Here is an 11,068-nt window from a genome sequence, read left to right on the forward strand (position 1 = left end):
AGATCATTCGTGGGTGACTGTGTTCACAGTTGGCCAACGAGTTCTTTAAGAGCCCATCACAGTCGATTGATCATCAGTCCTCAGGGCCAGGCACATGCTAGGTGCTCAATATTAATGAAATGAAGGAATGAATGACCACTATTCATGTTTCCGTGAGTAATCAGAGAGTTGAACGGAATGGGGCCGACTAAACGCCCAGAGCCGAAGAAGAGAAGCAAAATGCCTGGGAGTGGGAGTCGGATCTGGATTCCCATCTTCCTGGAGGCCCAGCCGCACTGTAACCCCGCGCACGTTAGGTCGCCACGCTGAACCTCAGAACCTCGGCGAACTCATCCTGAAACGAGGGACTTCACACCTCCCCCGAGGACTGCGTACCGAGCAAGACGCAATGACCAAGCGTTTAGCAGAGTAGTGGAACACAGTAGGCACTCAAAAATGGAAGTAAGTAGTTGGGCGATGAACAGCACTCTCTGCGCGTTTGTCCGAGCCTCAGATGCGCCCAAACAGAAGGACATGGAGATGGGAAGCTTCGCAACGCCGAGCGGCCGCCTCCCCTGCGCGAGCCCTACAGATGCTGGGGCTTGATCCGAAGGAGCTACCGCTGGGGCTCTGCGCTGGTGATCCTGCCCCGCTCTGCGAGTGGATGCCTTCGCTCCCCCCGCCTTCTGCAGGCTCCCCAGCCCACTCCTCCCGTGGGAGGGGGCGGGGGTGTCCGAGAGCCCAGGAGGAGCCTGGTCCTGCCCACGCGAGGGTAAAGGTTCCGCGACGGGCCTCAGGCCAAACATCAGTCCGCCGCGCCCAGCCCAACCCCGCGCCTGGAACCGGGCAGAATCTGAGCCTTGGGTAGGGACCTCCCAGGTACTCCTGGGTTCGAATTCTGCTCGGTCCGTACTAGTTAATAAGATGTGAGTCTGTTTTCTCACCTGTCAAGTGGGATCATAGGACTGGCCTCACAAAGGCGGAGGGTGGCGTGACTTAAGACACTTTAAGGAAGCGCGAGGCGCAGGGCCCCTCGCAGAATAGCGCTTGTCCTAACCTAGGCCAAATCCGTGGCCTTGACACTGCCAAAGCCATTTTAGTAGGCTAGGGACGGGGACTGCAAAGCCGGCTGCGCTTCTCCCTGCCCATCTTGGGGTGCACGCGGCTGAGAGTCTTAATTAACGTGGAGTTGATAGATCGGAGGAAAATGTTGTCGTTGTGGGTCTGTATGTGTACAAGAGTGTGTATCCACGCGCGTGTTCGTGCGTACAAGAAAGTCTGTAGTTGTGCGGGAAACAGCATGCTTGAGGCGGCCCGTGTAGACTCCTTCTCCCAAAGGCACCGCACCCCTTTTCTCCGCGCCCCCTTGGCGGTAAGGAGTTTCAGCCAAACTGACGGAATCTGGCTCGGCCATGGGAGGAGTAGGGACGAGGGAGGGGGTGATTCCGTCCCGGAGCCACTGGTTTGGGGATAATTACTTTTAATGTCAGAAAGATTTAGTTTAATATCATCTCTATTAGGCTGCCGGGAGGGTAATTAAACGGGACGCGCCGCAGCCGGCAAACAGATGGCGTCTGCTTGCTCCGAGGCCGCGGGCAAACAGCGCAAAAGTCAACGCCTCCCGGGTCCCCCATCAGAGCCCCCGGCCTTGTTCCCACTCAGCGCCTTGGCGCCGCGCCTCCAGCCCCCTCTGCTCCTCAGCCCCCAAGCCCGGCCTCACCCAGGGTCTCCACCAGGGCCGTCCTTTCGTGCCCCACCACTACCTGCACCGGGGAAGGTGAAGGGGAGTGGATTTTTGCAGCGCTGAGCGCTCGCCTGGGGCCCTCATCCTCTGGCACAGCAAAGGCGTCCCCAAATGAGTTTGAGCTAAGAGGCCCTGTGTGAGTGAGTGTGTATGTGTGTGGTTGTGTGAAGACAACCTGCCCTCAGCCACCTCATTTGTCCCCAAGGTCTGGTTTTCTCTGCCCAGGGTCCAGCAACCCGGGGGCCCTGGAGTAGGGTTAAGTCCATGCGCCAGTGAGGGCCCCGGGACGGGAACATATGCTGCAGTCTGGGTGTTCATTCAGTCGCGGAGGTGGGAGTCTGGACATCTGGGTGAGAGGTCACGTGCGGAGTGGAGGTCTCAGAATGAGGACATGCTTGTGAGAATGCTATGAAGCCCATCACACTTCCCGAAGCGGCCCTCTGGAGTGGAAGGGCAGCATCAGACTTGCATATTGTGGGCGGATACTGCATGAAGGTGCGAGGGTGTGTCCCAGGCTGTGTTGAATGAGGTCACGGGTGCAGATTGTGTGTCCAGCTGTGTGAAACTACCCTCTAGGTGTGTTTAGGGGTATAGCCCCTCAAGCTAGGCATGGTTTCCCCACCTCTGGCGGCTCAGTTCGGCCACCCCTTCTAGTCTGCTTCCCTCCGGAAAAGAAGTCCAAATCAGGACCAGCCCGGAGTGGCCTGTGGCGCTGTGAGTGCAGCGACCCCGAGAGTTCCTCCCGCATCTGTCCATGACACATTCGTTCACATGAGCCTGGGGGACTTCACATCAGGACTTTGGGTACATAAAAAGAAAGGTGTGGGGTCCCAGGCCTGTTCGGCTGTGAACACAAGGCAACCTCGTTGGGCTGGGTTCCAGGATGTGCCCTCTCCACAGCCTAAGAAAATGAGGTTCCTTGTATATCAGTGGGAAAACAGGACGCTGGACTCTAGGTTGCCGCAGGATCACTGGGACCACAGTGGGGGAATCTCACAGTGGCCGGGCCTCAAGAGTGAGGAGGGGCGTTTGGGGCAACACCCCACCTCCACCCCGGAAGCTAGGCAGATTTCTATTGTTCATTTCGTTTGGGGTTTAAAAGTGTCTCTGAAAACTTAGTGCAAGGCAGCTCTGGGGGGAGGCGCCTGGGCCCTAGCAGAGCCTGTCCTCTCTTCCCCACCCACTCCCCTGCCAGGGTGCAATTAACGCATAGATTTCTTTGACCTCATAACCTCAAGGTGTTGGAAGGTGGTGTCTGGGTCCTATGCTCCTGCGGGACTATTATTCCAGACTCACTCCCTTACCCGAATTCCATGCGGGCGACCCAACAGGAGCTGACCCCTTTCTCCCAAACATTCTCAGGCTCCGGCGAGTGAAATTTAATCGGAGCGATCAGCCAAGTCTCTATCACCATCGCAGGCTGTTAAGGTCGAGCTCGTCCCGCGCGGGCCGGGTCAACTTTCTGGAAGCACCCTGTGCGGCTCTTCCGCCTACCAGCCAGCTTCCCAACCCCCGTCCCCCGCCCCCAGCCAAGGTGTTCAGGTTGGCTTCCTGGGGGAATCTGCACGAGGTTCCGCGGTGCGCGGTGGAGCCCCGATTCTTTGCGCCTTCCTACCCCAATCCCCAGCCTCTAGCAGCAGAGCCGGCTGGGCTGGCAGCAGCAGACCTGCCAGGTGGAAGGGGCTACATCCCCAGGCCTCCGGCCGAGTCTGCATGCCCAGTACGGCCGCCCCTCAGACGGAGCGGGCTAGAGCCTGGTGGCCCTGGAAGTTCGAAAGAGCAACGCGAAAACGCTTGGTCGGGAGTGGAGGGAGAACGACGGGAAAACTCATTTTTCTCATGAATTAAACGAATTTTCTTTACCCTGAAGGAGAGGGAGAAAGGTGGAGAATAAAAAAGGAGAGAGAAAATTAGAACGAGGAAAAGAAAGAAGGAAAAAGCAAAGAGAATCACAGCTAAAGAAACCCGAGGCGATCCCGCCGGAGGACCACGGCATTAATTCCAGATGTTGCCATTGAAAAGGGAAACAAAATCCGAAACCTGTTACCTCTTCTGCGGACTAAACTGTTCCTCAGGGTCGTGACGTCAGGACGGGAGAGTAATGCAAAAGTTAAAACTCTTCCTGGGGGCCCGCGGCGACCTTGTCTCCGGACCAGAAGGACTGAGACTGGTGCGCGTCCTGCGTCCATGAGGATCTGGGGAAACAGGACAGTTTTTTACTTTCGCTTAAAAAAGAAAATCAAACTCTGAACTTAAAACAACGCGGAAAAGAATCCCACCACCACGGAAAATATATCTAGATGCTGCAGAAGTGGGGAAAGGAAAAGGCAAAATGGGGCAGAAGGACGGAGTTAGGGGGGCGGGGAGAGGAAAGGACAGAGCGCACGGCTCCAGCGGGCGCCGACAGGAAGCGCAATCTCATTTCTCCTTTCCAGATCCTTTTTAAAAACGAAATTCCTCAAACCACACTTACCCTCCGTGATGCCTTGTCGTATCAGGACTTTTTAAATAAAGGAAGACCTGCGTTTTAAAGGCAGCAGGGGGGAAAAAACTGCCTCAACTACCCCACACGCATCGGATTCGGGAGCATGCCGAAACAGCCGGACGGAGGCAGGAAAAATCGTCCTGGCATTTATGCCACGAGTACCCTCCCTTCTCCACCCTTGCGCCCCCGTTCCACCCCCACCCCAACCGCGGTAATTGTCACCTGCCCCCATCCCGCCCCCGGTCGCCGGCGCTACTTGGGAAAGTTGGTCTTGCCAGGCGCCCCCGGCCAGTGGGAGCGGCGCAGCGGAGCCCGCGCCCCAGAAACCGAGGGGTTACACACGTCTACGTAGAGGCGCATCGGACACGGTAATTAAGAGCAATTCACACGCTCTCGGGCACACGGAAACTACTTGTCACGGTATTTTCAACGCTCCTCCTTGCCCACTTTTTTCCACTCCTTCCCTGGCGCGCCCCCTCCCCTCCCCTCCCCTCCCCGAGGCACTCAGAGGAGCTTTTGGAGTTTCGAATCTTTCGGACACTGTAGAATGCGGGGCTCCCCGGGCGCGGGCCCGGCCAATCAGAGCGCCGTCTGCCTCCCCTGGCCAATGGCAGGCGCCACATTGTTGTCCAATTCTGTCTAATGGAGCCCTAAGGAGCAACAATAGAGCAGGCGAGCCGCTCATTGAGAGTCTGGCAGCGCCCGGCAACTGGGGCCCGGTTGTGCGCAGCTTTCGGCGCGCTCCGAGAGGGGACGCCGCGCGGCGAGGGCCGGGTCGAGGGTTCCAGCTAGCAGATCCCTAAACGGTCCCCTGGCTCCGATTTCCGACGGAAGGGTTGGACAGCGCAGCGTTCTGAGGGGGTCCGGAAGTTCGGACATGGTGACTGAAGGAGGGTGACGTGGTCAGATAAGGGGCCAGGGGGCAAGGGGAAGAGGCCGAGAGCGCCAGCGTCGCGAGCGGAGCTGGGAGGCGCGTGCAGCGCCAGCGGAGGAGGATCCCCCAGCCCACGGCAGGTAGTTGAGGGCCGCAGGGAGGGCAGGGGAGGCGGCCTGGCCTTCCGCCCCTGTCGATGAGGCCCCCGGGCCACTCCGGCCGTGGGGACTGCGCAGCTCGAGGGGCCTGAGGGAAGAGGCACCGCGCTTAGGGACGGGGTCCTGGATTCTTGAGCGGAAACCCCAGGATTCGGTCCCGGGCTCTGGCGGGGAACCGGGGACCCAGAGGAGGCCTCGGCGGAAGCTCAGAGTTGGGCCTGCTTGGGCCTTCTGTGCCGTGTCGCAGAGAGGACGCCTGTGTTCTCTCAGACCCAATTCCAGAGGCAAGTCTCATGCCTCGGTGCTGTCTGCTGGGCCGTTCAAGTCCCAGAAACCCAACTCCGGGGCCAGAACTCGGGAATTGCTCCCGAGCGGGGTCCCACGGGGCCCCAGGATGGGGAGGGCGTGTCTGACGGCTCGATCCCTAAACCGGGAGGGGAGGGGAAGGCCGGGAATGCTGGTCAGCGAAAAGGATCTCCCTCCCAAAAAGCCTAACTTTTGCAAGATAATTTTTTCCTCCCCTGACTACTCCAGACTACAAGGCTAAAAACTGTGCCACAGGTTTACTCCATCCCCACCCCCAGCCTATGCCTGCGGGCTTTTCTTCCTGTACACGCCTCTCCCCCCCCGTGTGGGCCCCGGGTCCCAGACCCACATAACACCTGTTTCTTGCTGTTTTTCTCGCCCTTCAAGCTAATCTTTGGGCTGGGTTTGCCTAGCCAAAGAGTTTCTTCTGCTGGATTTTCTCCTTAATCCTCCTTCCCAGGCCTTCTAAACTCAGCTCCACAATCATTTTCTCTCTTACTCTCTGGAGGCCTGTACCTCGGATCCTGGAGCCCCCACATTTCCTCGGGTCTCTGGGCCCCTTGGCCTAAATTTGCCCTGAGTTGTTTGTTTCACTTCACTTCCTAGAGCTTCTTCTTCTTCTTTTTCCTGATTTTTTGTCTCCAAATCTCCTTCTCCCACCAGCAAAAAAAAAAAAAAAAAGAAAAGAAAAAAGAAAAGAAAAAAAAAAATCCCCCAGCCCAACCAGCTGAACTTTATGTCTCAACATCTCCCTCCTCTTCACCTTTCTCCTAAGCCAAATGTTTCCGCTGAGGTTTGTCCTGTTTTGCTCTTGGCATCAATCTAGTTGTTGGGTTAAAATTTTTCATCTAATCCGAGTCCCAACAAACATTTTGCTCTACCTCGGTTAAGCTAAACTTTTGGATAATATATATATATTTTCAAACCCTCGTTGCATTCACCTGAACCAGTGACTTTCAAACTTTGTCTTTTAATTTTTTTCCAGCGGAACCCCTGATTCAAACGAAATCTTACACCCAGTGCATAAATCAGTCGTAAGAAGAAGAGCTCTGGTGGGAGTGGGGTGCGAGAGCTGGGCCTTACAAGGGGGCTCCAACGGCACCTCCTCCCAGCAATTTGGCAACCGCTAGCCAAACTTCCGCTGCCGCTGAAATGCCCCTGTCTAAGCTTGGATTTCTTTAGCTTAGCGCGCCGTGTACTCCTCACCGCAAGTTTCTCCCCTCTTCCCACGGTCTTCCACGCCAGGTCCTGCCATGGAACTGCGCTCCGAGCTGCCCAGCGTCCCCGGCGCGGCGACGGCGGCGGCGACAGCGACCGGGCCGCCCGTGGCTTCGGTGGCGTCGGTGGCGGCGGCGGCAGCGGCCGCCGCTTCGCTACCGGTGAGCGTGGCGGGCGGCTTGCTGCGGGCGCCGCCGCTCTTGTTGCGGGCTGCGGAGAAGTACCCGCGGACGCCCAAGTGCGCGCGCTGCCGCAACCACGGCGTGGTGTCTGCGCTCAAGGGCCACAAGCGCTATTGCCGCTGGAAGGACTGCCTGTGCGCCAAGTGCACGCTCATCGCCGAGCGCCAGCGCGTCATGGCGGCGCAGGTGGCGCTGCGCAGGCAGCAGGCGCAGGAAGAGAACGAGGCGCGCGAGTTACAGCTGCTCTACGGCACGGCTGAGGGCCTGGCGCTGGCCGCCGCCAACGGCATCATCCCGCCCCGACCCGCCTACGAGGTCTTCGGCTCTGTGTGCGCCACCGACGGCGGCGGGCCGGGAGCCGGAGCGCCCGCAGGGACCGGAGGCGGCGCGGCGGGCGCGGGGAGCTCAGGTGAGGAGAGGGGAGCAGGGATGGGGGGGGGGGGGTCCAGAGGCGCGCGGCCCAAGGACTTGTCCCCGTACAGGATGAGTGGAATCCCATTCTCCAAACGCCCCAACTGTCCCAGCCTGATTTGGGACATAAACACACAAACTCGCCTTCCTCCCCTTTCTGAAGCATTTGCACTTTATTCCTTTCACCGCAGGCCCAAATGTAAACGCTTTCCCCTTATCACCTGTACCCAGACCCCGGCAGGTCCCACCTTCCTCGCTGACCTCGCTGAGTCTTCTCCACAGCGCCGAAGCCCACGTGTTTCATCTTTTATTTCATTCTGCGCCTCTCTCTCCACACGCTGCCGTTCCTCGGCTCCTTCCCAACTCTCCAAAGAAATCCGACCCTCTCCGAGCCAACCCCCCACTCGCACCCCCACCCCGAGATTTGTTTTCTCGCGTTCCTAAGGGTCCGCACTCAACCGCTCGCCTCTCTCTACTCTTTTTCTGGCTTCTTTCCCCACTTGTCTCCCTTTTCTCAGCGTTCGCGCTCTCCGGCTTTTCTCGATGCCCTTTCCTCTTCCCCCTCTACTTCCTGTCTGGCCCCACCTAGACCTTTTCTGGGGAGGGTGGAAGTAAGGCCGGGGTCCTGGGGTTGTGGGGAGCTCAGCTCCCAACTCGGGAGGGAAGAACTTCTTAGGTCTTAATTTGGGAAAGGATGGATTAGAAATAGAGGCTTTACTTTTGCCTGTAGAGAGGTTGGGGATCTTTTAGATGCCCAAGGCGCCTTCCCTTACAGGCTGCGCTGCCCAGGATGAGAGGCCACCCAGGGCTGGGTTGGCCCTTGGAATCACCTGGATGGAGTGAGGCCTTCTATACAGTGTGTGGTATGGGTGCAAGTTGTGTTGGCTCCTGTTTGAACCCTGGGCTAGGCACTTCTCCAGGGCAGGGCAGGACTAGGAAGGCTGAAGGTGTTGGGCAACAGATGTAGGAAAAGGGTCAATGGACACTGAGTTCACAGGGTACAGGTGGTTGGGTTTGTGGGTACGGAACAAGAGCCCTTTGGCAGCCGGGGGTGGGGGGGAGAGAGTCAGGGCTGGAGGAGCTCCGGGGAAGAATGATGGAGCAAAAAGAAAGAGGGGCACTGGAGCCGGGTGAATGAGAGTTGTGGGCTCAGAGGGAAAGGAAGCTGGGCTCTGAATGGCTGGGGTGCTGTGGGGTGCGGTCTTTTCCCTGCTAAACGCTCCTTACCTACCCTTTTTCTCCCCTCCCAGAGGCCAAGTTACAGAAGTTTGACTTATTCCCCAAGACGCTGCTTCAGGCAGGCCGCCCAGGCAGCCCGCAGCCGCCGCCGGGAAAGCCCTTATCACCCGACGGCGCGGACTCGGGTCCTGGGACATCGTCCCCAGAGGTGCGGCCGGGCTCTGGCTCAGAAAACGGCGACGGCGAGTCCTTTTCGGGGTCACCCCTGGCCCGGGCCTCCAAGGAGGCGGGCGGCAGCTGCCCGGGCAGCGCTGGCCCCGGAGGTGGCGGCGAGGAGGACAGCCCGGGATCCGCCAGCCCTCTGGGCTCAGAATCCGGTTCGGAGGCCGACAAAGAAGAGGCAGAGGCTATGCCCCCGCCAGGGCTGGGCGGAGGCCCGGGTCCACGGCAGCGGACGCCGCTGGACATCTTGACCCGTGTCTTCCCGGGGCACCGGCGGGGCGTCCTGGAGCTGGTGTTGCAGGGCTGCGGCGGAGACGTGGTGCAGGCCATAGAGCAGGTGCTGAACCACCACCGCGGGGGCCTGGCCGCCAGCCTCGGCCCCGCTGCGCCCCCTGACAAAGCCGCAGTGGGAGCAGTAGCGGCAGCGGACGACTCGTGGCCAGGCCGCGTCGACGCCGCTGCCGCCGGGGGGCCTGGGCTGCCCGCACCGCTGCAGGCGGGCCCCGCCGCACCTCCGCATCACAGACCTTTGCTGGCCGGTGCCATGGCGCCCGGGGCGCTGGGCTCGCTGAGCAGCCGCTCGGCCTTCTCGCCGCTGCAGCCAAACGCCAGTCACTTCGGTGCCGACGCAGGCGCCTACCCGCTGGGCGCGCCCCTCGGCCTCAGCCCCCTGCGCCTGGCCTACTCGGCAGCGGCGGCGCACAGCCGCGGCCTGGCCTTCATGGCACCGTATTCCACCGCCGGCCTGGTGCCCACGCTCGGCTTCCGCCCGCCCATGGACTACGCCTTCAGCGACCTCATGCGCGACCGCTCGGCCGCCGCCGCTGCTGTGCACAAGGAGCCAACCTACGGTGGCGGCCTGTACGGGCCTATGGTCAATGGCGCCCCTGAGAAGCAGTAGGGCGAGGGGCCTGGCAGCCTGGCGGCCCCCAAACAGGGACCCCAGCCTTGTCCCCGCGGGCCGCCAGCCCCTCTTCGCTGTCTGCGCCCTGGGGTCCTCTCGCTCCAAGGTGGTTTTGCGGTTTTGTTTTGGACGGTGGGTGGGGAGATCTGAGCCAAGGGGGGTAGCTTCAGAGGCAGATATTCTCGGAGGGGATGCGCGACCCGATCCTTGTCCCCCAACCCCCCTCATCAAGGCTCCCCAGCCCTTCAAAAGGAATTCTTGAAAATTCAGAGGCTGCAGCCGCTATCTCCTGCCTCTCCTGTTACTGTGCTCAACTCACCTGCCCACGCTCTCAAATGGATGGCAGGATAGTCTGAGAGTCTGTCTTCTATGTCTCCCCCTCCTTTAAAAAATTTTAAATATTCGCTCTAACAAATATAAATTTAGGATGTATAAATCTCTTGGCACTGAGTCGAGTCTTTGGGACACATATATATTGTTATCAATTGTAAAAAAAAAAAAAGGAAACAAGTTCTAAGGTGCACTTTCCTCGTTGCGGTATTTGTCGCTCTCTTTGTTGCTTATGCCGATAAGCATGGGTTTCCTTGGTGCAGTGTGAGTTTTTATATATGTATAAATCTATATATAAACTATACATATATATACAAGCCAGTGTATAATGTTATAAAATGGAATTCTAAGTTATTAATTGTAACCTGTAGGTGACCTCGGTATTAACGTGAAAAATACTGAAAAACAAGCAAAAAACCGGACAAAATGGAAAAAAATTAGACTATGCCCTCATTGTACTTATCAGGTTTTATAGATTAAATATATTGTAAACTCGGGACGAATCCTGCCCACCCGCCCCTCTTGCCTGCGGCGGGTCTCTCCCTAAGGAGCGGTCAAGGTGCGCACTGAAGCAGGAACAGAGTGACATGTGACTGAGCCGGAATTGCCCGCCGGAGGGCCCATCCCCGCCACCCGCGACTCGCCAAACATCCCGGCCAAAGGGCCGGCAGCTGGAAACGCTGCTGCAGAGAATGGCTCACTTTGTGCTTTCCTTTGCATAGACATGAGCTAGAAATAAATGTTATTTTCTAAGAAAACAACGCCGAATCCCGCCCCGCGTCTCGGGCGGCCGGGCTGAAAAGGTCTGCATTTCTCGCTGGGGCCGAGGTGCCAGGGAGAAGCTTGAGGAAGCTTCGGCGGGGGCTAAGACCCTCGGGGAGTGAGGGTCGGGGCGGCGGGGGTGTGGGGGGGGCGAGGACGCTTCCTGCAGCTCCGGGAGAGGCACACACTCTCTACCCCGGAAGGAGCGGCGCCCGGCGCGCACGTGGGACTTGGCGTCCCTCCCACTCCCAGTTCCGGCGTGCGGGCTGCAGCGGGGTCGCCCGGCCAGTGTGCTCTCGGTCCCCCGACCGCGG

The 11,068-nt window shown here is 58.9% G+C and overlaps 1 protein-coding gene across 2 annotated transcripts; it reads left to right on the forward strand.

The window, feature by feature from the left end:
* On the forward strand, positions 4,893-10,838 carry DMRTA2 (DMRT like family A2). Of its 2 annotated transcripts, none has more exons than XM_003127981.4 (3): positions 4,893-5,222; positions 6,792-7,355; positions 8,608-10,838. In XM_003127981.4, exons 2-3 carry the CDS (start codon positions 6,800-6,802, stop codon positions 9,657-9,659), a joined length of 1,608 nt encoding a protein of 535 aa, XP_003128029.1. In that variant the 5' UTR covers positions 4,893-5,222; positions 6,792-6,799; the 3' UTR covers positions 9,660-10,838. The 2 variants fall into 2 exon arrangements, with proteins under 2 accessions (XP_003128029.1, XP_005656223.1); XM_005656166.3 differs by having other exon boundaries at positions 5,136-5,222; positions 6,532-7,355.

The sequence above is a fragment of the Sus scrofa genome, chromosome 6 (genome assembly GCF_000003025.6).
Source record: "Sus scrofa isolate TJ Tabasco breed Duroc chromosome 6, Sscrofa11.1, whole genome shotgun sequence".
Classification (NCBI taxonomy): Eukaryota; Metazoa; Chordata; class Mammalia; order Artiodactyla; family Suidae; genus Sus; species Sus scrofa.